This window comes from Staurois parvus, unplaced genomic scaffold (assembly GCF_062004578.1).
Source record: "Staurois parvus isolate SC_StPar_1 unplaced genomic scaffold, SC_StPar_1.0 ptg000671l, whole genome shotgun sequence".
Classification (NCBI taxonomy): Eukaryota; Metazoa; Chordata; class Amphibia; order Anura; family Ranidae; genus Staurois; species Staurois parvus.
This window is the reverse complement of record NW_028318467.1, coordinates 4,039,283-4,066,425: the sequence shown is the minus strand read 5'-3', so window position 1 is coordinate 4,066,425 and position 27,143 is coordinate 4,039,283. Positions and strand designations below refer to the sequence as shown.

The 27,143-nt window shown below is 40.2% G+C and overlaps 1 protein-coding gene across 2 annotated transcripts in view; it reads left to right on the top strand.

The window, feature by feature from the left end:
* Window positions 1-22,210, top strand: part of SLC37A2 (solute carrier family 37 member 2) — a 76,649-nt gene extending 54,439 nt beyond the window's left edge. Inside the window, exons 9-19 of one of the 2 annotated variants that reach the window (XM_089652123.1) lie at window positions 771-932; window positions 1,664-1,754; window positions 3,712-3,774; window positions 6,341-6,426; window positions 8,448-8,496; window positions 9,984-10,057; window positions 12,418-12,496; window positions 13,276-13,373; window positions 14,721-14,785; window positions 19,799-19,857; window positions 21,780-22,210. In XM_089652123.1, coding sequence (XP_089508249.1) covers window positions 771-932; window positions 1,664-1,754; window positions 3,712-3,774; window positions 6,341-6,426; window positions 8,448-8,496; window positions 9,984-10,057; window positions 12,418-12,496; window positions 13,276-13,373; window positions 14,721-14,785; window positions 19,799-19,844 — 813 coding nt within the window. In that variant the 3' untranslated portion in view covers window positions 19,845-19,857; window positions 21,780-22,210. The remainder of the gene's footprint in view (window positions 1-770; window positions 933-1,663; window positions 1,755-3,711; window positions 3,775-6,340; window positions 6,427-8,447; window positions 8,497-9,983; window positions 10,058-12,417; window positions 12,497-13,275; window positions 13,374-14,720; window positions 14,786-19,798; window positions 19,858-21,779) is intronic. The other variant, XM_089652124.1, reaches the window with a different exon arrangement.
* Window positions 22,211-27,143: the final 4,933 nt, after the last annotated feature.

The window sequence follows — 27,143 nt, the reverse complement described above, 5'->3', positions numbered from 1 at the left end:
ACATATTTCCTGTCCCTTCATAGCTTCACTGACTTCTCCACTGTACCTATATAGGGAGTCATGGTTGTCACAGAGGTTTTCACTTTGTTCATCTCTATTATGTGGGGAGATTGGTTTAAAGCAGTGGCCTCCAAACTGTGGCCTGTTGGATGGATGCTGCCCTTTGCTTGCCTTTATCCGGACCTTGGGGCACTACCATTGATATCAGCCATTATTGCTTCCACTGACACCAACAATGAGGCACCATTTCTTCCAATGACACCAACAATGGGCACTATTCCTCCTCCTACTGACCACAAAGTCCGAGACATTGTCTACTCCAGCTGATGCTGGGGCATGTTCTACTCTCACGGGCCACAGTCCTGCCCTCCTTTAGTCTGAGGGACAGTAAATTGGCCTTTGCTTATAAATTCTGGAGACCCCTGGTTTAAAGTTAAGGATTTAAAGATAGGATTGCTTCATGCTTTTAGGTCTGCTCACAGGGAATTAATAGGACACTAAATTTATGGCAGTTTTTTCTTGTACTTGCTAAAAATGTTGTTAATATTATAAAAAAGGGAAAATAATGCAACCGCTGCATCTAAGGACTAGTAAACTGCAATATAGCACATATTTTTGTTCTATGGTTTAGCTATTCTTTAATATCAAGACATTATAAATCACCAGTTAGTATTTGTTTAATTTTCTTCATAAAAACCAAGCCATCTTTTGGGCATACATGCATAGCCCAGGGAGAAAACTGACCCCATGGCACTGTGTTATAATTTCAGGAAGAAGGGAAGGATGAGCTGGAGAATGTCCATACCATGAACAGCAGCACAGAGAACATATTCAAGAGAGAGTCTGGAGGGGACCTCGAGGAGTCTGGGAATCCTCAAGAGCTGGCTGAACACCCACATGCCATTAGCTTCTGGGGGGCACTTACAATCCCGGTAAGCAGCATTTCTAAAGAAATCTTTGAATGGAAAGGATTCAAGGTTTGTTTATTTTTGGGGGGTTTTTGTCCAAACTCTGGCCTCTGGCTTTGGGGGTGAATGGTCCATTGGACCTTGTAGGGTTTTCTGTTGCTCACAAGCCAAATGCTGAATCCTCAGGATTAAAACTTGTGTGTATTCATTAATTAGTGCCTCAAATGAAGAGTCATGCACATAAAAAATTTGGTTCCAGACTTTTTTGATGGTTGGTAAGAGGGATACAGCTAGGGTTGCCACCTCATCCCTTTAAAACCAAACACATATTAATTACACAAGTTCTGAGACTAATTTAACGCAGATAACGCACAAAGGTGATTTTAATTACCACCTTAATCAGCCCAGAACCTGTGTTATTAATATGTCTTCGGTTTTAAAGGGATGAGGTGGCAACCCTAGATACATCCAATGCATTTCTCCTAAATCTCAAGACATTTTCCCCTGAACATACTTTATTCTATGAATGTTTAGAGATTTTACTTATTCTGCACCCTGCTCCCTCTCCCTTGCTTAAAAGCAGAAATACTGAGAAGAGCAAAGGTTCTGTCCCTCCAATCACATGAGTGAGGAACCATGGCAGATGCTAAACACTTGATGGGATCAAAAAAATGGGAGATTGTGTTGCATATGTGAATGAGCCCCATAACATCCATTCTCTACACTGTTTAATCTGAGGAAACGTTTTCTTTCAGGGCGTACTGGAGTTTTCGCTATGTCTGCTGTTTGCAAAGCTTGTCAGTTACACCTTTCTCTACTGGCTTCCGCTCTATATATCGAATGTCGGTAAGATCCCATACAGTGTAATAGGAGGGCCTGGGCCATGCAGAGATGCAGAAGGGTCTGTAATAACAAATGGAATCTTTTTCCTCCCTGAAACTTTTAATAAATCTCCTCCACCTCTTTAGGATTAGTTGAATCACCGATAGGTTTCTTAAAGGGACATTGTCGGAAGCCATTATGATAGCTGCCATAAAAACACCAAACCTACCCTGGATTCAGTGCATGCTTTTTTTAGGTTCGTGATTTAAAAGTACCCAAATCACTGGTCCTGCCAAAAATTGGAACACTTCTGGAAAGAGGTACACTGTATCTCTCAGAAGTTCACCGATCATGTCCTTCCTGATAATCCTGCTCTCTTTCTTTTATATGTCTCGGATATTACAGAGAAAATGTACAACAATTTGATCCTACACCACCTATTTAATGCTGCCAAATCGTGCATTGCACTGCGGTGGAGAGACCCTCGCCCTCCCTCTATCACATTTTGACTCTTAAAGTGGAGCTCCACCCAAAAGGGGAAGTTCCTCTTTAAGGACTGCTCCCCATTAAGGGTTTGAGGGCAGGGGGGAGCGGGTACCCGAATTTGACAGGTACCCGCTCCCATTTCCGGTCCGATCCTCTAGGCGATCGGAAACAGAAGGTTTCCTCCCTCCCTCCCTGCAGTCTTTTCGGACACGTGGCAGGTCCCAGAAGACTACAGGACCATTCATGAAGCGTGGCGCTACTCGTGCATGTGCAGTGGGTACCCGGCTGTGAAGCCGCAAGCTATCACAGCCGGGTGCCCACACTGAAGATGCCGGCCTCCTGGAATACAGGTCAGCCGCTGAAACGGGCTGAGGGGGACACACCACGGGACCGAGGGACAGGTAAGTGGCTGTCTTTTAAAAGTCAGCAGCTACAGTTTTTGTAGCTGCTGACTTTTATTTTTTGACAGGGTGAATGGAACTCCGCTTTAAAAATAGGGGAAGTGAACAAGATGGAAGACATAATACTTTCCTCACAAAACCGACATGAGGCTCACTCTAAAACTTGGGTTCATTGGAATATGTTTACTTTCTTGGAAGAGGGGAAATCCCTCTCGGCATCCTGCCCACACTGAGGCATGGTACGCCAACACCCCCTTTATTGGAGCCATCCATCCCTCCTCCAGTAACTCTCCACTTTTTTTTTTGGTATGCCTTCCTCCACCCAGTCCTTACCCCATACCTATCCTCTTTCCTGACTCTCTGAGAAAAAAAATGCTATACCCTTCGCCTTCATGACTGCATCCTGATTCAGTTTAGTGGAGGTCCCCATATCCCATTTCAAATACTGCTGGTTATGTTACTGCTAGGTGTTCCAGCCAGGTCACCTTTGCACTTTATGCTATCTATGACTGATGCTGTATCTCTTGAAGGTTTGGTGCCTTTGAAAGGGTTACCTCATATATCTGTGTGCTTCCATTGTGTTTTGCTGCTCTGTGAGTGCTGTATACTTTAAATGAAGAATATGGAAAAAAAAGTACTCAAGACAGAAGCAAGACAGGAAACTAGAATTTTTTTAAAGGAAGCCATCAGTGGCAAACTCCTACTTATCTCATGACAGAGACACTGGGAGGTTGATTCATTAAAGGCAAATATACTGTGCACTGCCTTATCATATATATTGCTCTTGACTGTTTTAGCCCTCACTTTGTGCCATAAATAACAAAAATTTTTAAATTGTAAAAATCCCAGTAGATGGTTTATAAACAATTATTCAACCTCTTGATGATTTGCCTTGGAACTGCTTTTGCCCTCTGCATCCAGCAAGGGTGCTGAATGCATTTTCTGATGAACAAACAGCCACTAGAGGGAGTGCACACAAATCTCTATATAAAATGATATGAAATATGACACAGAGCATGCACAGGAATGTGACAGTCACAAAAATATATAAACAATGTTTTTTTGTTAATGTTTTTGTTTCCTTTGTATTTTAGCTCACTTTGATCCCAAAAAAGCTGGAGACATGTCCACTCTTTTTGATGCTGGCGGCATTATAGGTAAGGCCTTTGTTTCAGTTAAAAAAAAAAAAAAAATACCAAATAGTTAATCCACCTCAAATCATTAACGTATCTCTAAACCCAGGTACAAAAAATGTGCCATATTGCAGCTTACCAGTTCTTAGATGAGGTTGCTGCATTCGTTTTTTTTTTCCTTTTCAGGCTTTTTTTTTTCTTAATCTCCATCTGGTGATCCTCCAATAACATACTTCCTGTCTTGGGGTGACAACACTCACCACCTGTCTTTTTTCTGTGGGGGATCAGCTGTGTCACTCTAGGATGGGACTACACAACACCTCCTTCTCTCCTCTTTTCCATAACGGGAGGGTTTTGTAATACTTTAGGCATAGTTGGAAAAATATAACAGGTAAGAGTTCACCACAGGCGACGAGCACAGTAAGTTATCAGCTCACAAGATTTCTGTCAGGATCAACAGGTATTTTTTTTTAGCACTTAATGAACAGATAGAACAAAACTATATCAGTGATATATTTTTTTAAAAACCAAGCAGGAGCAAATAGGATGTCTTTTTTTAATTTTTATTTTAATGCATTTGACTACATACAGACATAAGAAAAGATATCGGCGGTATATATCAAATCTCAAAAACAAACAAAAACTGTGCTTAAATGAACGTGCCGATAAATACAATTAGTGCTCAAATCATTGCTGCCACTTCTAATAAATCAATGTGCCAAAACAAACCCAACAACTTAATGTAGTTCAGGAGCGCAAAATATACAGAGGAGGAAGAAGGGTGGTTGTGACCATTGTCTATGCCTGTATATCCATTACCAACCAGTCCATGGAATGATACCTGTGCATCCTGAAGAGAGTGACAACTTGGTGTATGGGAGATGGTGATTGTTTTCTTTAAGCGATTTGGCCAACCATGAAAGTGGGGGGCAAATTCATTTCGTGAGTGTACACCCGAAAGGAGGAACATTTATTTTTTACATGCGGTGAAATCGTTTGGAGAATTTGAAGATTTTTGTGGGACTTTATTTATGACTTTCACATCAAACATCACATTTTGATATTTTGTTTTATCGTTTTTATTTACTATATGATATTTTGCGCTACTGAACTACATTAAGTTGTTGTTTTTTTTGGTATATCGAATCTCAGCCCAGGTTGTAGTTTTCAAAGTGAGCTTAATTTATCATAATGTATTCAGGGAATAACAAAAACATTCATGTAATGGTACAAACACAAAACTGAGATACAAAGAACAATGACTGAAATATAAAGACCCCTCAAAAGTATGCTTGAGTTTGAGGTCAACCCATATGGGTTTTTTTGATAAGAAATCTCAAACTATGAATGGAGTCTATGGATTGTTCTTTAGAAAAGGGAAGAGAAAAATGAGGGTAGACAAAATAAATAATAGGAGTTAATTTTTAGGCTCTGTGTGTGCTAACAGGTGACTATATAGTGCAGCCCATTCCACTTCTGTAGGGTTAGGGCGTTGAATCGCCCATATGTTTATTAAAGGGACTCTGTCAGAAACAATCTGTTGATGAGTGGGTGACATATTTATTTATTTCAGGTACTTATATAGCGCCGTCAATTTATGCAGCTCTTTACATATATATTGTACATTCACATCAGTCCCTAACCCTCAAGGGGTGTACAATCTAAGGTCCCTAACTTACATTCATACATACTGTACACATACTAGGACCAATTTAGAGATATGCCAATTAACTTACCAGTATGTCTTTGGAGAGTGGGAGAAAAGTAAAGAAACCAGAGGAAATGAACCCCATGCAGGCACAGAGAGAACATGGAAACTCCATACGAAGGTTAGTCAGGGGTTCACCATCAATTTATGCGATTGAATACTTATCAAGCAGTTGTGGATCAGGTGGGTACCTAGTTGTTCATACTGTATACTACCCAGGGGCGGACTGACCATTTGGGAACTCGGGCACTGCCCGGGGTCAGTAGTGGGCCCCATGAGATGCCCCTGGTACCTTTCATAGGCTTTTTTGGGTGTTGTTTGAGTGTGGGCAAGGACACAGGGGCCCCATGATCCCCTATTGCCCGGGGGCCCCATGAGTTGTCAGTCCACCCTTGATACTACCTAGCAAAGTATGGGGGCATCTGCATGGCCGTACTTTGGTAGAGGATTTGGGCCAATTGGGGAAGGAGTCCTGCACCAGGAAACCCTTCTTGCCCAGAACCAGAAACATTCCTAACTAGAAGAAGTAGATGAAGAAAAGAGGGAGACAGAGGTTAGTAAGAGGAAGCTGGTGGAGGATAGAGGGGTTAGTGATGGGGTAGGAAAGAGGTTTTTGGGGGAGTGAATCTGGAAAAAGACAGGCACCACCATGCTAAGTACCGCATCCTTGTGTCCGGATGGGTATTAGATGGTCCATCAAAGTCTCCAGGAAAGTATTGCAATATCCATGGAGTCCAATACATTTTTGAGGTTGCTGAGGAATGGCTGACAATTTTTCATTGCTCATATATCATATCAGTTTTGTTTAGTGTACTTGACTATTGAAATAACAGACCACCAGATTATTGTCATGTTTTAATCAATGTATAAATTGTATTCTAGGTGGGATTGTTGCTGGAGCAATATCTGATTACACTGGGGGACGAGCCATCACCTGCGCTGTCATGCTGATATTTACCGCCCCGATGGTGAGTTCATTGATCACAGTAATTTGTGGGGCCGAGTCCCCGCTCACTCCTCCACATAGATGACATCCTCTATTATCTATATAATTTCTTCTTTTTTTCCCTTCTGTATTTATTGAATTGTGATTGTGGTACAGTGTTCAGTTTGTTCAATCATTACATAATAAGAGAGTTTTCTGTGTTCACACTGAAAATATTGTTAAAGTGTGCAATATCTGCCCAATAATCATATAAAGTTGAAGTTTAATCTGCTTGTCTTCCTTCTTCATCAACATGCTGATGTAATTGTTACCTACCATATTCTCGACCCAATGATATCGTCATTGGGTCTCTGAGCTTTTCCATGGAATTCGGGCAGATGACAGTGGGTGGAAGGAGCTGGCAGGGTGCTGTACATAGCGTCCTGAAAATATAACTGCACTATGTCTCAGTACTCCTCTCAAGTGTTCTCAGCCCTGATGCAATTAGTGGGTTAATTCTTGGGAGTTGTGCAAATATTAAAATACCTTGATGGGTGGATATCAGTCTAAAGTAGTGGATGTTCCCAGACAGGCTGTATTTGCATGCAGGCCACTTTAGATAATGTCCATGTATAATGCAGAGCCTTAATGATTGAAGGAACTGAAATTCAATGAAATGGGTGGGCCTGGGAATGTGAGGCTGGGGAGAAAAGGGCTAGATGATGCTGGATATCCTCCAACCAGAAAATGAGGCAGGCTGTATTATACTTGATGCAGCTTCTAATGTACATTGGGAGAAGCTCACAGTGTTCAGTGAAATCAGAGTAAGCAATTTCAGTGCAGGAGAGGAGCCGGTACAACTGTACAAGACTGAATGGAAAGCTGGAGGTCAAAAAGAAATGAAACTTGTTGCAAGTGTTAGTAAACTCAAGAACTTCAATTCCATGCATTTTCCCTTCTTTATGTTTACATGATAATCCTGCCAGTAACACACAACCTGTCCTAGGGTGACATTGTTCACTCACTGTATAAAATGTATGGAGAAGCAGCAATGAATCCTTAGAGCAAGACCACAGAAACCCTCCCTCTCACCTCATCTCATTGGGGGGGGGGGGGGGGGTTCTGTAGTCCTCAGAGATAACTGTTAAAATGTAACTGGAGTGCAACACAGCCCAAGGTGTACATGGATACCTGGCATAAGGTCATGTTTTGCACACATTGAGTAGATATAATAAAACACTTTCAACTGTATATTTAACAGACCAAACGTGATTATACAGTCAGATTGCAATAACAATGAACATTTCTATTAGATTGAACAATCTTCGTTAGATCCACCAACAAAATTCAAAGGCCTGAGCAACTGAGTAGATGATTTAGATTGATCCCTAACATATATTTTTGAGAGAAATAAAGGAGATTAAATAGGGATTATACAATCCGATTGCAACATGCATGGTCATCTTTGAGGACATATATATATATATATATATTGTCCTGAAAATTGTATGTTAGCGCAATTAAAAAAAAATGTATCACGGACAATAGCCTATTGTAAACTTAGATTGATTATTTTGATAGAAAAACCGCTTTAAGATTTCTGGTTATCAATTTAAAAAAAAAAATTATATATATATATAAATACAATTTTTAATTTTTTTTTTTTTTAACTTGAGAACCAGAAATCTTAAAGCGGTTTTTCTATCAAAATAATCTAAGTTTACAATTGGGTACTGTCCGTGATACATTTTTTTTAATTTGCACTAACACAATTTTCAGGACAAGCTTTTGGGGTATTTCCCCTTCTTCAAGATCCAAGGAGTACTGCTTGGACCTTGAAGAAGGGGATATACCCCGAAAGCTTGTCCTGTAAAGTGTACGTTAGTGCAAATAAAAATGTATCACGGACAGCACTCAATTGTTTCATTCACAAGTGCACTAATACGGCTACAATCACCTCAAGCAATATAAGTTTACAAAGATAATTGAGTTTTGAATAAATCTTGGATTTATCATGTTCAGCATAATGTCTGGTAATCCCTCTCTCCTCTTCTGCTCTTCCAGTTGTTCATTTATAACCAGTATGGCCAGACTGACATTTCCACCACAATCGGTGAGTCACTGTCTCCTTTGTGTCAGTCCTACAATGTCCTCTTCTCTGTTCCTTATTACTTTGTATCATTGGTTGTATCTTCTCTGTTTCTTGTTACTTTGTATCATTTTGTCGTATCTTCTCTCTGTTCCTTGTTACATTGTATTATTGGTTATATCTTCGTTCTGTTCCTTGTTACATTGTATCATTGGTCATATATCTTCTCTATTTCTTGTTACATTGTATCATTGGTTATATCTTCTCTCTGTTCCTTGTTACATTGTATCATTGGTTATATCTTCTCCCTGTTCCATGTTACATTTTATCATTGGTTATATCTTGTTCTGTTCCTTGTTACATGGTATCATTGGTGATAGCTTCGTTCTGTTCCTTTTTACATGGCTTCATTGGTTATATCTTCGTTCTGTTCCTTGTTACATTGTATCAATAGTCATATCTTCTCTCTGTTCCTCGTTACATTGTATCATTGGTCTTTTCCCCTCTCTGTTCCTTGTTACATTGTATCAATAGTCATATCTTCTCTCTGTTCCTCGTTACATTGTATCATTGGTCTTTTCCCCTCTCTGTTCCTTGTTACATTGTATCAATAGTCATATCTTCTCCCTGTTCCTTGTTACATTATATCATTGGTTATATCTTCTCCCTGTTCCTTGTTACATTGTATCAATAGTCATATCTTCTCCTAGTTCCTTGTTACATTGTATCATTGGTTATATCTTCTCCCTGTTCCATGTTATATTGTATCATTGGTTATATCTTCTCCCTGTTCCATGTTCCATTGTATCATTGGTGATATCTTCATTCTATTCCTTGTTACATTGTATCATTGGTTATATCTTGTTCTGTTCCTTGTTACATGGTATCATTGGTGATATCTTCTCCCTGTTCCTTGTTACATTATATCATTGGTTATATCTTCTCCCTGTTCCTTGTTACATTGTATCAATAGTCATATCTTCTCCTAGTTCCTTGTTACATTGTATCATTGGTTATATCTTCTCCCTGTTCCATGTTATATTGTATCATTGGTTATATCTTCTCCCTGTTCCTTGTTACATTGTATCATTGGTTGTATCTTCTCTCTGTTCCTTGTTACATTGTATCATTGGTTATATCTTGTTCTGTTCCTTGTTACATTGTATCAATAGTCATATCTTCTCCCTGTTCCTTGTTACATTGTATCAATAGTCATATCACCTCTTTGTTCCTTGTTACATTGTATCATTGGTTATATCTTCCCTCTGTTTCTTGTTACATTGTATCATTGTTCTTTCCCCCTCTCTCTTCCTTGTTGCATTGTATCATTGATTATACCTCCTCTCTGTTCCTTGTTACATTGTATCATTGGTCATATCTCCTCTCTGTTCCTTGTTACATTGTATCATTGGTCATATCTCCTCTGTGTTCCTTGTTACATTGTATCATTGGTCATATCTCCTCTCTGTTCCTTGTTACATTGTATCATTGGTCATATCTCCTCTCTGCAGCCATGTTGATTATCTGTGGGGTGTTGGTGAATGGGCCGTACTCTCTCATCACAACCGCTGTATCTGCTGATCTGGTAAGACATCCTGCTGATCCACTAACCAGTTGTGTGAAGAGGCTTTATAATGGGGACATTGTTACAGTTGTCCCAAGCCTCATGAGTTTGTGTTTTATGAATAACAGAATAGTGGTAAGGCCCAAGTGCTCCACCCTTGTAACAGAAACACCTCCTATTGGTCCTGGTGTTGGATATGTCCGCCAAAAGAACTGTATGTGTTGTCCTTTTCTAGCATTTTTTGGTTCCTAGTGCCAATTGCAGCAAAATTGTACACAGGAGGGAAGTTCATTCAACAAAAAGCGAAACCAAAAAATGATCAGCAGCACTGTATTGCTAGATGTCAATAGGGAGCTGATTTAAAGGTTAACTTCAACCAGAAGCCTGAAGACACAGCCCCGGCTCCTATCTGCTGGATGGAATCCTGATCACCGCACCAATGGCAGCCCCCAGGATCCCTCTGCCTTTAATTTAATGTTACCCTCCTTGCTTCCATCCATCATTTTACTGAGCAGCCTAACCCACTACAAGCGTCATTTCAACTTTCACTTGTTGTGTGCAAAAAAAAAAAAACACACACTTCCGCAACTGCATGAGTTAATCAAATACATTTTCAGAGCTTGAATAAATACCCAAACAGTGTTTTTATATACTGGACCTGACTGGTGTATCTCAGCAAGCTCTGAAATGACAGCAATATGATTTATTTTTTTAAATCTGAATGTGTTACTTAATTCTTATTTTAATACGTTTTGTACTGTTTTGCTTCATGTAAACCTTGTAATGGAAATAATATGTTGTGTTTTAGAGTTTATGAAATGCGATGCTAAAGATAACAATAAATGTAGAGCAGTTTTGCTTGTCCATAATATGACTAAAGAAGAACTCCAGGTGTTAAGTAATTATTTTCAGCAGTCCCTTCCCTTCCCCTAGACCAGGGGTCTTCAAACTTTCTAAGCAAAGGGCCAGTTTATTGTCCATCAGGCTTTGAGGGGCCAGACTGTGGCCAGTGGGAGTAGAAAATGCCCCGGCATCAGCACCTCATCATTGGTTTTAATGGGAGGAATAGTGCCCCATTTTTGGTATCAAAGGGAAGAATAGTGCCCCATTGATAGTGTCAGTAGGGTGAATGGTGCCCCAAAGGCCAGATAAAAGCAAGCAAAGAGCCACATCCAGCCCCTGGGCTGCAGGTTGGTGACCCCAGACCTACCTGGATGACATTTATTTTGCTGTATTACTATGTAGTGGGAGTAAAAAATGTCCCGGCATCAGTGCGTCATCATTGGATTTAATGGTAGGGATAGTGCCCCATTTTTGGTATCAGTGGGAAGAATAATGCCCCATTGATGGTGTCGGTAGGGTCATTGGTGCCCCAAGGGCCAGATACAAGCAAGCAAAGAGCCACATTCAGTCCCTGGGCTGCAGGTTGGTGACCCCAGACCTACCTGGATGACATTTATTGTGCTATATTACTATGTAGTGGGAGTAAAAAATGTCCCGGCATCAGTGCCTCATCATTGGATTTAATGGTAGGAATAGTGCCCCATTTTTGGTATCAAAGGGAAGAATAGTGCCCCATTGATAGTGTTAGTAGAGTGAATGGTGCCCCAAGGGCCAGATAAAAGCAAGCAAAATGCCACATCCAGCCCCTGGGCTACAGGTTGGTGACCCCAGACCTACCTGGATGACATTTATTTTGCTTTATTACTATGTACAGTAGTTGGAGTAGAAAGTGTCCCAGCATCAGTGCCTCATCATTGGCTTTAATGGTATCAGTGGGAAGAATAAGCCCCATTGATGGTGTCGGTAGGGGGACTGGTGATCCAAGGGCCAGATAAAGGCATGCAAAGGGCCACAGTTTGGCGACAACTGCCCTAGATAATGTACATTCTTTATTTAAACTTAGATTTCTAGCAAGAGAATTTTTTCTTAGGAATGTAATGTGTAACAGTCATGGGACAACCGCAGTCCCATTATGTACCTTTCTGTGGCATAGCAGTGGGCAGGAAGCAGCTGTGACACAATGACTACATGTCCTTGAAGTCTGCGTGGTTAATGCTGCTGTGGGCATAACCACTGTGCTGGTAAAGACTGCTGGCTGTAGCCCCTGCATGTCACCCCTGTAGTACTACTGAGAACTACAGGGGGTATTAGAAGGACAGCTGACCGCAACAAAAAGTTCTGAGCCTCAATATCATGCAGCCAGAAGACCCTGCAGAACTATTGCTAGAGGAGAGCACACAAAGTTCTGCAAAGATACTAAACATGGAGCTGAAATGCACAGAAAAAGAGGTCAGGACTCCCTCTGTAACAAAAGTAAATGTAAACAATCCAAAGTGGAATTCTGCTTTAAAGGCTTTATGCACATTTTTATTTTGCAGGGCACACACGAGTCTCTACATGGAAATGCTAAGGCCCTGTCCACAGTCACCGCTATCATTGATGGTTCTGGATCTATAGGTTAGTGGGGTGGTCACATTCACCTTTTATAGGAAGAATAAAGCTTCTTTTGTAACATGTACAGGATTAACTGAAATAAAAAAGGGAGATTTGTACAATGCAAGACTATTTACATAGTTGGGAAAGGAGGTAATAAAAGTTGTGGCTTCCACCAGGCTTCTTCTCCTAGGGGACCCATAGGGCCTTCTCAGTTGTATTGATCTGACCTGCCCCTCATATGCCCTGTCCCTCACCATAACCTTGATCAAGAATGAAGCTAAATAGCTTCTACTGGAGGAGAAGGAACATTCTATGAAAGGTAGGATGTGTTAAGAATTGGGGAGGTTAAAGAACTGGTGGTGTGGTTGCGAATGAGGGTTTCAAGTGTTAGAGATTTAGGTACAGGAGGTAACACAGAGGGCGTGTTAATTGTAAGGTTAGAATGGGGGCTGGGGATGTTGAGTCTGGAGCAGTGAGAATGGGACTGAAGCTCAGGAGCTCATGTAGATATCATACATTGGGGCTCAAATGTGCCCTCCCTCCCTTTTACATTTAGGGGTATTTTGAGACTTCATACAGAAAAAATTGGAATTCACCTTGGACAACTTTCTGTAAACTTGAGGTGGCCAAGAGTAGTTATGGAGCTGCAAGTCTTGAATGTAGATAAAGGATCATGGATTATCCAGCCACCACCCTGACACTATGGATGGAATTGTCTCTATATTGAAGACATTGGAACCTTAATTGTTTCCCTGTTTAGTATATGAGTTTGATATGGCTTTTAATTGTGTGTTGCTTAGGTGCTGCTCTGGGACCCCTGTTTGCCTCTCTCCTTTCCACCAAAAGCTGGAACTATGTCTTCTACATGCTGATTGCTGCCGACCTCTTGGCTTGTTTGGTGAGATTTGTCTCTTAACTTGACTTCTGGTATAACTGTCAATGTAGATGGGATCAGCAGTTCATTGTATGTTATTCCCAACATTCTACCCCCATCTTATAGAATCAATAAACCAGGTCATACCCAATATATACCACAAAGAACCCCTCTCCCTCTCCCACTTAACATATCCTTTTAATTGTACACAAGCCATATAATAAAAACCACGGTATATGGTTTATTAAAAAAACGGTAAAATGTAAATATTATTGTGTGGCTTGTGTACAATAAAAATTTATATGTTAAAGGATAAGCTCACTTTGAAAAAAAAAATAATGGCCATTTTTTGCAGGTTAGAAAATGTGCATTTACTTTACTTTTTTTTTTTGTTTTGAGCCTGGAAAACATTGCACCAGCGATCAGCAGATCACTGATGCCATGCAGGACTCCTGCAAACTGTCAGTGTATCTGTGTGCCTGTACATTCTGTGCGGGCAAGCAGATACAGTCTGACAGGAAGACTCAATGAACTACCACAGCACTCCACGGCGCCATGGTAGTTCATTGAAAACTGCAAGCCGACAGCCACAAAAGGCTGTCAGGACTTTTAGTTTATTCATTCACAGAACTCTGTGAATGAATGACATGTCCATGTGGGTGGAGCCTGCGCGGCCAAGCTGTTTTCAAAAAGTGACAGTTAGTACGAGGATCTTCTACCACGGCCGGGATTGGGCAGTGGCTGCTACGATGGAACATGTAACATGTTCTCAAACGGGAACTTATTCTTTAAGTGGTTGGTGGCTTCTTTGTGGTATATGTGTTAGTAAGACCTGGTTTGTTGAGCCTATAAGACAAAGGGTAGGATTTTGGAAATAATATCTTGCAATCCTGCATGATGCTGGAGATTCCAAACCAGCATCAGAAACGGGTATAATGATTGATTGATTGATTGATTGATTGTTTTAGGGATTTGAAGTCTATCAGCATATTATGATATCTACCAATTCATTATATGCACATAAGACCCATTCCCTGCCCTCAGACCAAACAGCAAAGAAGACCTAATGTAAACATACTACAAAATTTGTAATTGAAGCATATGGCTGGGCAAAAGAAAACAACTACGTATATCTTCAGTGCTTCTCTACAATAGGGGCACATTTCCCCATGGTTTGTCATTTTACAAATGATGCAAGTACAGAGGATTACCTGTGGATCTGCCAGAAATCCAATCTATTTCTAACTTCCTGTAGTGAGCTGACAACTCTGCCTGTGCTGCCCTGAAATGTCAATCAGTTTTGTCATTATTACATTACAGCGAGTGGTGTTAATAAATGTTAATAAAAGCTGACTTCTTGTATCCTTCAAGTTTCTGGCACGTCTGGTGTACAAAGAAATTAAACAGCTCTGTCGATGTTTCAGCAAGAACAGGGGGTAAGACAACATCTTTTATTTTTATTTCTTAGCTTCATTTTGTTTTCCAGCCATGTCTTTCTGTCTTCCAGTAGCAATGTTTATATCCATCGACCTGAGATTTAACAAAAAGCTGCTGTGTATAGAGCGGAATGCTATAGAGCAAGCACAGGAGAACCATCCCAGGATAATGGGAAGAAAACTCTGCTTCAACATATCAAGCCACATTAAAGAAAAATATATTTTAAAAATATTATTTCCAAATATATTGCCATATATTTGAAATGCTACAATTTTGGCCATATTCAATATATATATAGATAGATAGATAGATAGATAGATATACAGATATATATAAATAAATATTTTTCATATATTTTGTAATAAAAACGCATTTCAATATGCAGTGTGTGTGTGTATATAGTGTATAGATAGATAGATAGATATACACACACACACATATATATATATATATACATGCACATATATACATATACACACACATATATACATATACACACACATATATACATATATACACACACATATATACATATACACACACATATATACATATATATATATATATATATATATACACACATATATACATATATATATATATATATACACACACATATATACATATACACACACATATATACATACATTGCATACATACACACACACACACATATATATAAATATATACACACACACTGCATGTTGAAATGCGTTTTTATTACAAATTATATGAAAAAGATTTTTAAAAATACATTGCAAATATACTGTATGTCTTTAAAAATACAAATCTACATTTTTGGAATGCATTTACAAATATATGTAACAATATATGTTAAAATGACTTTTTTAAAAAGAAAAAAAAATCTGAAGAATATATTTAAAAAAAAATATTTTTAAAAAGATATTTTTTAAAATATATTCTTCAGATTTTTTTTTCAACATATAAAAAAGTAATTTTAACATATATTTTTGCATATGTTTGTAAGTGTATTACAAAAATGTAGATTTGTATTTTTAAAGACATACTGTATATTTGCAATGTATTTTTAAAATTATTTTTCATATATTTAATAAAAACGCATTTCAGCATGCAGTGTGTGTGTGTGTGTATTTATATGTCAGAATTGCATTTCAACATGCAGTGTATGTATATATGTGTATATATGTATGTGTGTGTTTATATAGATATATATATATATATATTGAATATGGTCAAAATTGTAGCATTTCAAATATATTTTTCTTCCATATGGGTAAAATTAGATTAGAAAAATTGTTTATGTGTAGTCCTTTACCTTAAAATATATACAACACAACAAACCTAGTAGTGGCTTAAAGGTCCACTTTCCTAGATGTTAGTCCAATCATAGGTTGAGTTGGGTGGGATCAGCTGGCATCTGATGTCTCCAGTAGCATTTAGTCCCATCTGGCTCCATTCCCAATTACTATGGCGTTCTAACTCTGTTTTTGTAGCATTCTCCATAGTATAAAAGAAATGTAATATCCATCAGGAAGAGTGAGTGCCCTTCATAATGTCTACAGCTGGTATGCGGACCCCAGAACTCTGATAGCTCACGACGAGGGTCCCAGAGAAATTCACAAAATATGTGGACCCCCCCTCCAAATGATGGAGTTGAGGTGTTTCCAGTGAAGGGTTTTATTAATAATGCATCAAGGACATTTGATACAATGGTGCTCTTCTAACCTTGTGGTAACAATTTGGGGAAGGCCCTTTACTGTTTCACCATGACTGTGTACAACGCCAGCTCCGTACATGGTTTGATGAGTTGATTTTGGAGGAAATTGCGTGACCTGCACAGAGCCCTGACCCTCAACCCTACTGAACACCTTTGGGATGAATTGGAATGTGAGCCAGGTCTTCTCATCCAACGTCAGTAACTAACCTCACAAATGGGCACAAATTCCCCCAGACATACCACAAAGTCTTGTTGAAAGTCTTCTTTGAAGAGGATGCTTCTATAGCCACAAAGGGCGGGTGGGAACTCTAAATATAATGCCCATAGTTTTGAAATAGTTTGTCCCAACAAGCTCATGTAGGTGTGACAGTGAGGTGTCTATAACTTTTGGCTGTATAGTATTTAATACATTGTTAGATAGTTTAATGCTCCAACATCAACCAGAGACTGAGCTGTGTATTTTAGGAGGGATGACCCTTTAATGTCATTGGCTTTGTGACGGTATTGCGATATTAGGTATCAGGTATTTTATCAGTGGAGTCTTTTATCCGTATGGCGCATTACATGTCCTCTATACAATCTTAAAGCACCATATTCAGTGCTTAGAAACATATTGTATTTGTCTACTTATGTAGGATGTAGAAATTGGGACTGGCTATATATCTTGTGTAATTTACAGTAGTGTGTGTAAAAATAAATTCTATATACAGGCAGTTTCCGGGTTACAAACAAGATAGATTCTATAGGTTAGTTCTTAAGTTGAATTTGTATGTAAGTTGGAACAGGTACATTTTTAAGTGTAACTGCAGCCAAAAAAGTAATTTGCACGTTTTGGACAGCATAGGGAAGGGTTAACTGGCCATGAAGTGATGTGGGATTGCTGACAGGTCCATCAGACAGTAGGTGGCAGCATGCGATGAGTAGCAAGATAGCTGCCTGATGGTTTCCTGATGGTCATGCTGCCTCCACTCTTAAAGGGTTACTAAACCCACAACCATAAAATCAGTCTGTATATGCAGTAATGCATGCTTGTTATACTCACTGTGGAATCTAAGGGGTTAATCCTCTGCATTTTGTAAAAATGCTGTTTGATCCTGACTTCTCTGATCCTCCCCTTCTTTCACTGGCCCCCTCTTATCTCCTGATAAGACATAGTGTGTGGAGTCGCTCTGCGCATGTTCAGTTTGATGTGTATTGCTAGAGAGGTTTTTGTTTTTTTTTTTCTTGGGAGAGTGCATGTGATGAGCACAGGGCCAATCAGCATTGTCCAGACAAAGGTCAGGGGTCCTGCATCCTCCTAGAGCAGAAAGAAAGCTCCTCCTACAAGCTTTAACCAGTGCTCTGCTGAACACTTATAGAAGTCACAAGACTGCTCTAACTGCTGATGAGACAAGGTATTTAGCAGTTTATATTTACTAAAATAATTGCATTTCCATGTTGTGTGTACTGTGGGAGACCAGATATAGTGAATGCAGGGTCCGGGGAGACCAGTTATAGTGAATGCAGGGTCCGGGGGGGACCAGATATAGTGAATACATGGTCTGGGGAGACCAGATATAGTGAGTGCAGGGTCCAGAGAGACCGGATATAATGAATGCAGGGTCCGGGGAGACCAGATATAGTGAATGCAGGGTCCGGGGAGACCAGATATAGTGAATGCAGGGTCCGGGGAGACCAGATATAGTGAATGCAGGGTCCGGGGAGACCAGATATAGTGAATGCAGGGTCCGAGGAGACCAGATATAGTGAATGCAGGGTCCGGGGAGACCAGATATAGTGAATGCAGGGTCTGGGGAGACCAGATATAGTGAATGCAGGGTCCGGGTAGACTAGATATAGTGAATGCGGGGTCCGGGGAGACCAGATATAGTGAATGCAGGGTCCGGGGAGACCAGATATAGTGAATGCAGGGTCCTGGGAGACCAGACATAGTGAATGCAGGGTCCGGGGAGACCAGATATAGTGAATGCAGGGTCCGGGGAGACCAGATATAGTGAATGCAGGGTCTGGGGTTTAGTAACACTTTAAGCATGAGTCTTATGTAAGTCAGATGTTTGTAACTCAGGGATTGCCTGTACACACATATGTGCATTTTTGTGTGTGTGTAACTTTGCTAATAGTTTTAGGTGTTATATTGAGATGTTAAGACTGGTCATAAGTCCTACTGATTTTAAAAACATTTTGTGTTCTGGAAAATGAACTTCAGGCAGACATACTGTATGCAGCTATGCATTCAGTATCATGTAATTAAATGGGACTTTTCAATGCAAGACATGTTAGTACCTCAATTTGAATTGGTGTCAGCCTCTAGCAGTTCCTGTACAGTAGAACTCAGAGAGGGGGAGAGAGAAGCAGCACAAGGAGCCAATCAGGTGTACTGCAGTACAAGAAACATGCTCATAGGAGGAGCGAGCAGAGTGACGGGTTAATCAGTCTGCTGCCATTCTTCTCCCTGTCCAATCACACAAGCTGGAGAGGGACAGCACTGTAAGGCCTCCTTCATACTATTCAAACTGATGGAAAACACACGCAGATTTGACTTGCATAGTGCTCACACCATGTGCAGAGAGACACATACTTATTACATAGTTCTGCAAGGACACAAAGAAAAAAAAAAAGTTTTTTATGTGTTCTGGTCACACCAGATTTTTTTCTGGGCAGAGATATGTAACATAAATTCTCTGCAAGGGCACAAATTGTTCTCTATGCGCCCTGTTCACACCACAATGTTGATGTCACGTCAGTTTACTTCCACGCAGAAAACTATCTGTGCGATACCTGTGTTGTGGTGTGAACAGGTGCCCTGCTCTGTTGTGCCCTTGCAGAAACAGGTGCAGAAAATCTCATGTCTCTGCACATAGTATGAATGAGGCTTAAGCAGGGGCGGACTGACAACTCACCATGGGGCCCCCGGGCAATAGGGGATCATGGGGCCCCTGTGTCCTTGTCCACACCCAAAAAAGCCTATGAAACAGCCAATGAAAGGTACCAGGGGCATCTCATGGGGCCCCCTACTGACCCCGGGCCCTCGGGCAGTGCCCGAGTGCTCGAATGGTCAGTCCGCCCTTGGGCTTAAGTCTCCTGCCCTGCCATACAGGGTTGTGCTGGGTAGGTCTAAACTAGATGGGCAAAATTACAATTCATTTAGTGAAACTGACATATATATATATATATATACATACATATATACATACATACATACATATACACACACAATCAGTGTATTTTCCTAGAGTTTAGCTTTAGATCTGAATTATCCTTTTATTGGTCATAATCAGAAAATATCAAACAAGTTCTTCCTGTGTTTTTATAGTGATAGTTTGACATTAAAGCACAATATTCCTGGATCATATGAGTAGTTAAATGTACATCGTAAGTATGAGCTATGTCCGGGGCCCTTGGTGCTGCAATCCGCAATATTGCTGCAATTTTCTGCCGAGTCTGAACTCAGATGCAAAACTTTTACATGGAGGTGCCACCCTTACTACATACTGCAGTTCTATATATTAAAATGCAAAGCCAATAAATGTGTTTAAAGTAATAATCACCATACTTTTATGAAAAACCACAAGTAATAACCCCATTAACCACCTTAAACATATAACAAAACTAGCTGTGATTTAACCACACTTTGAAAAAGAACAAATGATGCCCCTATTATAGCAATGTTCTTGTAATATTACCTCCTGTATACTGTAGATTGTATCACAGAATGTACAGTGAATGTACTGTATTCTTTTATTCTATCAGTAGGGGGCAGCAGAGTTGCACTAAAGAATCTGAATACATGCAGTTTCTGCTCTAATGGGCTGGGTGTCGCTGGACAAGTGGCAATGTCTACCAACCTCAGTCACCAAATATATAAATTGCTGTTCACTTTCCTAGGACAGCTAAAAACAAATTACCTTGTTTCTGTAAAAATTTCCTCCAGTTCTTCCACCTAGAAGTAATTCTTGTTGTCTTGGACATGGTTAAAATAGGGGCATGAATATATTTTCACTGATCTAATCCAGTTTAACAACTAACCGATTTAACAAAACATAACAAGTATTGCATCTGTTAAGACTCATCTCTCCTATAATAATCTTTGAATGTCGCTCTTGATTAGACACTAATGATTCCGAGGCCATCAAGGGTGGGTTTTTCAGATGTTAATTGTTTTTTTTATTTTGATAATTGGGTTACATAATTTATGTAAAGAATGTTGTACACTAGGGACGACCACACACAGCTGCATGTTTCGTAAAAAAGAAAAAAAATTAAAAACTTGTGTATGAAACATTCCAATCATTTATTCAGGATCCCGCCCTACTTATCAAAGTTCATATTATATTGTTTGCTTTTTTTTTTTTTTTTTTAATTATTATTATGATTATTATCACGGCCCTTTTGTCAGAGCACACAACTGTTCAAGCTGACTTTTTTTTTCTTTTTTTTTTGGAGGGGAGGGGAGGTCTGTGTTGGTACATCTAGTTGTTCTCAATGGGTCAGGTCAGGTGACCATGATGACAGCATTGTCACTTTATCATTTGAAGTGCCTGGGGCCAAAATTTTATATTTCAATGCTGGCTACAATTTATTTCAGAAGCTAAACAGAACTGTTTGGTTAAAATCTACTAAATGGATTCCAGGAGCATTAAACCAAATGGTCCGCAAAGCCTAACAATTTGTTTTCTTTCTAAAGCAGCCACAGTGTGAGTAGAAAAGTCTGTTCTCTGCCAACATGCTAGAGATAAACTCTTGCTCCCTGTGTGGAATTTGGAAGCAATTCTCCAATCAGTAAAGCGTATTCTTCCTGTTTACTGGGAGCACTGATTCATCAGGGATGTGTGGGACCAGTTCAGGGATCATTGCTTCCACCCAAAGAGCAAGGGTTCTTCTTTACAGCATGCTGGCAAGAGACCGGCTTTTCTACTCAAGTTGTGGCTTCTAAAGAAAAGCAACTATAAAACTTTTTACGCCTTTTTTGTTTTGATGCACATTGAATGCATTTAGCTGATTTAAACTAAAAATGTAAATTTGGCTTTAAACACAGTTTCTTCTCAGTTATGAATCAATATCTTAATGCATGCATAAACATTTCACAATTTTTTCCAATCAATGACCAGTAATAAAAATTCTGTGATTTCTGTGCTTACAACCTGGTGGTGGGTAGCCATTGATTTTCATGCAGTGATTTATTTTTTATTTCGTAAATTTTTGGATCAATTTAAAGCTTTGCATGAGATTAAAAAAAATCAAACCAATTAATTTTTTTATGAATTGAAAATCTTATCATCATTATCTGTTTATAGGTTTAAAGAGATGTGAGGAATCCCCTGCGGCTGTTTGGTCAATGTTTTTCATTCGTTTTACGGCTGGCCGGTCCAGCTGGTTGCTGCTACTAAATATTATTAAATGCGGGAAGTTTTTAATTCATTTTCTTTTAAAGGATTTTTACTTGTCACCACTAAAGATCAGAAGAGGAGAAAGGGTTAAATAATCCAAAGACTTGTCATATCATTCCCATCACTGTGTAAAATAGGTTTTGTTTCTGTTATGCTGCATTTGTTTGTTAAAATCCCAAACTTTTTACATTGTCTGATGTTTATAGGGACTTCTTGAGAGCTTGTATATAGACCAAGGATTATTTGCAGCAAATCAACAATTGACTGTATTGTTAAGGTAGTGATGTTCAATTTTATGTACATAAAAAAATTATAATAAAAAAAATTAATTAAAAAAAGTTGCCATCATTTTCTGTGTGCAAACTGTTACTGTGTGACAAAGCAGAAGCAGATAGGCTGGTACATATTGTCATGTGACAATTCTAACATTGAGGCAGTTCCTGGACCTAGATATGAGCTTACACCGCATGCAGGAAAACTCCGAATTCCTCTAAGAAGATGATGTCCCATGTCACTACACACTGCGTCTTCCATAGTTGTAGCATTAGGAGGGACAAGCTGAGCCCATTCCACCAGTCTAGCTTGCCTCTGTTACCTCACTCCCAGTAACACAATGGGGTCCTGCCAAGCACATAGTGAAGACCTCATGCATGCTCACTGTTAACTCCTTCACCTCCTGTACCTTGTGGCCAAGTCATGGATCTCCAAGACACTGGTCTGTTCCCGGGTTGCTATGGCAGACAGACTACTTAAGAAGGAAGCAAGTGATCCCCTTGCTACTGGAGAACCTGCCACCTTACCAGGTACCACAGCTAGGACCAAATGTTTAAAGCACAGTTTCAGTTGAATAAAAAAAAAAATAAAAGTCAGCAGCTACAAAAACTGTAGCTGCGGCTGTGACAGCTTGCAGCTTTACAGCCGGGTGCCCACTGCGCATGCGTGAGTAGTGCTGCGCTTTGTGAATGGTCCCGTAGTTTTCTGGAACCTAATACGTGTCCCAGAAGACTACAGGGAGGGAGGGGGGAGGACAACTTCCGTTTCCGATCACCTTAGGCCAGTGGTCTCCAAACTACAGCGGGGGGGCCAGATGCGGCCCTTTGCTTGCCCTTATCCAGCCCTTGGGGCACTTTTTCTCCTACTGATACAAGACACTATTCCTCCCACTGACACCAACAAGGGGGCATAATTCCTGCTACTGACATCAACAACAGTCACTATCCCTCACTGAAGCAAACCAGGGGGCATTATTCTTCCCACTGACACCAACAACTGGGCACTATTTCTTCAACTTACACCAAGAATAGGGTGTTATTCCTCCCCTAATGCCAAAGATGCATTATTTACTCCCAATGACACAGGACAAATTCTACTCCCAATGGCCATAGTCCGGCCCCCCTAAAGTCTGAAAGACAGTAAAATGGCCATTTGTTTAGAAAGTTTGGAGACCCCCAATCGTTAATGGGGAGCGGGGGACAAAGCATTAAAGCGGAACGTTCCCTTTTGGGTGGAGCTCTGCTTTAATGTCTTGACCTTCTATTTGTTTACTCTTAACAATTGCCTCACTCTTCCTTGACTTGCTGAGAAACCCCTTGCTGTAATGTACTCCATGTGGTGTGACTTCATACCCCATGTGTGCTTTATAGACCCAGGTTCTTCTAGATACACCAAAACTAACATACACCCCTTTGATTAACTTCACACCAGGCTCAGAACAGGTAATGTAACTTTACTGATGAAACTTTAATGTAACAGTTCAATGAAAACAATGTCCAAACCCTAACACTAACTACATCTGTTTGGCTGCCCAGACCTACCCCTGTGAGGTGAAAGTCCATGCAGGTATAGTCCATTGTTAATGTGCCCACAGTGTCTTCAGAGGACTGCAAATCACAGCAGTCCCTCTCCAAGTGGAATCAAAAGCAGGAAAATGAACTCTCTGACCTCAGCCTTCCCCCTTTTTATAGCACAGGTGGGCCAGCTAAAACCCAAAAGCCCAGGAACTAAGAATGGATGGCTTATCCTTTACTCCCCAGGCTGGGCCAGCCGTCGCTAACTACAGCTGTGTTACAACCTGCTTACAAGTGCAGGATCAGCTGCCACATCACTTGGCAGCCATCATTTCTTAATCAGTAGTATGGCAGCCATCATTCTTAGATACTTTCCTGTTGTGCTCCTTCTGTATTCAAATTCTTTCACTTGTTCTCATACAATATCCATAAAAACCCATCTGAGCATCAAGAACTGGTTTTGTTTCTAGGATACACAATGGTCACATCACTGGAATGGAGGCGAGTATTCGTTAGCTCTGATTTAAAGTTGGGAAGGCACAGACATAAAATCTGTAGATTCACATTCTTAGCTTCAGGAACTAAGACAGAATGCCTAAAGTTTAATTCAGGACTTCAGTCCACCTAGTATGGTGGCTCTGCCCTCTTCTCCAGTGCCACCATAATGGTGTATGTTCAGATGTACCCCACAGGCTCTGTCTGACCCTTGAGTGTTGGCAGAGCCCATCGGCACACTTGTGCATGTACAGCTGGTTTATCGCATGCAAAAAGACAGTAACGTTTTCAGACTTCCCTGGTTAAAGTCTTTGCATTTGCAGGGGAAGCTCTCTTGGTACCTAAGCCCTGCGGCACATCTGCTCACATGCAGAGAGTGGAGAGCAATTCTCACTTAAGTGACAATTGCAAATTGCTGCTTTGCAGCACTAATAAAGCGGTTTTAAAAAAACATTGTATTTGTAACCACTTGAGCTCCAGAGGATTTACCCCCCTTAATGATCAGGCCTCTTTTTGCTACTCGGCGCTGCACTAATTCAACTGATAATTGCACGGTCATGCAATGCTGCACCCAAACGAAATTTACGTCCTTTTTTTCACACAAATAGAGCTTTCTTTCGGTGGTATTTGATCACCTGTGCGCTTTTTATTTTTCACGCTATAAACATAAAAAGGCCAAAAATTTTGAAGAAAAACAATATTTTTTACTTTCAGCTATAAAAAATATATAGTAAACTCAAAGTTGGTTATATATTTAGGCCAAAATGTATTCTGCTCCATGTTTTTGGTAAAAAAAAAATCCCAATAAGTGTATATTGATTGCTTTGTGTGGAAGTTATAGCGTCTACAAACTATGGTATAAATACTGCAATTTATGCCATTTTTCTGCTATACTGCGCTGCGCTAGTTTAATGGACATTTGCGCGGTCATGCAATACGGTACATAAATTAAATTTACATCCTTTTTTTCCCCCACAAATTGGGCTTTCTTTTGGTGGTATTTGATCGCCTGTGCGGTTTTTATTTTTTGCGCTATAAAAAAAAAGGCTGACAATTTGAGGAAAAAAAAACAATATTTTGGACTTTTTGCTATAAAACATGTCCAGTAAAAAAAAAATGCAAAAATCAAATTTAGTCATAAATTTCTGCCAAAATGCATTCTGTGACATGTCTTTGCTTAAAAAAAAACCCAATACGTGTAAATTAATTGGTTTACGTGAAAGTTATAGTGTTTACAAATGGCGGGAAAGATACTGGGATTTTTAGTTTTTTTTTATACTAATAATGGCGGCAATCAGCGAATTATGGCGGCGATCAGGAACTTATGGCAGCAACCAGCGACTTATGGCGAGACTGCAGCGGACATTCTGACATTGGGGGGTACTGACTTGGGGTCACTGAAATCCCCAAAAACACTAATACAGTGATCAGTGCAAAAAAAAAAAAACTGACACTGTACTAATGGCACTGGGGAGGAAGGGGTTAACTTTATTTTGCAGGGAAGGGTTATAGGAGTGAGGGGAGTGTTTTACTAGGGGGCGGGGGGGTGTACTGGGCGGGACAAGGCTGATCGAGAAAGAGAAACTCTTCTTTCTCGATCAGCTCATCCTCGAGCTGACAGGGAAGTGACAGACAGCACAGCTACTGCAGCTGTGCTGTCTGTCACTGTTTGCCGCCAATCGCCGGAACATAGCAGCTATGGAGCAGCTGTGACCTGGCGACTGACATCTGCGGCGGTGATCCGCGGGACAAATAGGGCGGCGGCGCGCCACGCGCGTGCCCCCTATTTGTTTACAAAACACACGTCTTAAAACGTGGTTTTGCCTGCGAGTGCCGCCCTGCCGCCGTATATGTACAGTGGCTGGGCGGCATGCGGTTAAAGAGAGGGAGGGGTGGAGGTAGGTCAGCACCAACATGCCCTTTAGGGGAAAGATACATTTTAAGTTTATTTTGTTTAATTTTTATTTTATTAACACCAGGAACAGTACTTACATTGAATGAAAAGAGTCCCCTGTGCTGGTGGCTGCTGTGTTCAGTAACTTCTTCATTCTTCTGCCCCCTGAAGTTGTGATCTTCTGATGCTGTTGGGGTTAATACAAGCTGCTGGTCCTGTCACAGGCTCTCATCAAAAGTGGCAACTGTGCCTGCACTTTCCACCCCCCACCTCTATTCATAGAAGCTGTACTATGGTTTCCTGCAAAGAAAAGCACTCTAGAAGTGGAGGAAGGATGGATGAATGAAAAGTCCACCTCTGCCATTCCTTTCAAGCAGCAGTCAGTCTCCTGAGCGCACCTCTGGACACAAGGTGCAACTGCTTCCCTTTGGGTTGCTGGGGCAATGACAATGTGTTTCGGGGTAACTGACCCCTTTTTCAAGGGTTCCTAGCAGTTGGTGCAGAATGGTATAAACAGCATGTAGGCATACCATTATAACGCTGGGCAGGGCTGATGTATTTAAGGCGTATGTTAAAGATGTGTTCAAAAGCCTAGTAAAGCCCTGGAGAATGATTTACTGTGATTGTAGAATCATGTTTACAATTCCGCTGGGTAAATAATAACAAAATTCCATTCTACCGGTCAGTGTTTTTATTCATTTTACGGCTGGCCGGTCCAGCTTGCTGCTAAATATTGTTAAACATGGGAGGTTTTCAATTAATTTTCCTTAATGGATTTTAATTTGTCCCCACTAAAGATCAAAAAGAAACAAAGGGTTACATAATCCAAAGACTTGTCATATCATTCACATCCCTGTGTAAGATAGGATTTTGTTTTCTATTTAATTTCGCTGCATCCTCAACTTTTTATATTCTGTTTATAGAGACTTGTTCAGAGATGGTTTATGGTATTTAGACTAAGGATTATTTGCAGCAAATCAACAATTGACTGAATAATCAAAATGAGTCCTGTACAGTATATTAACACGTCAATAACATCATTTTAAAAAGTCTTCATAGTTTTTTGGGTGCAAAACTGTCATGATCTGACAAAGC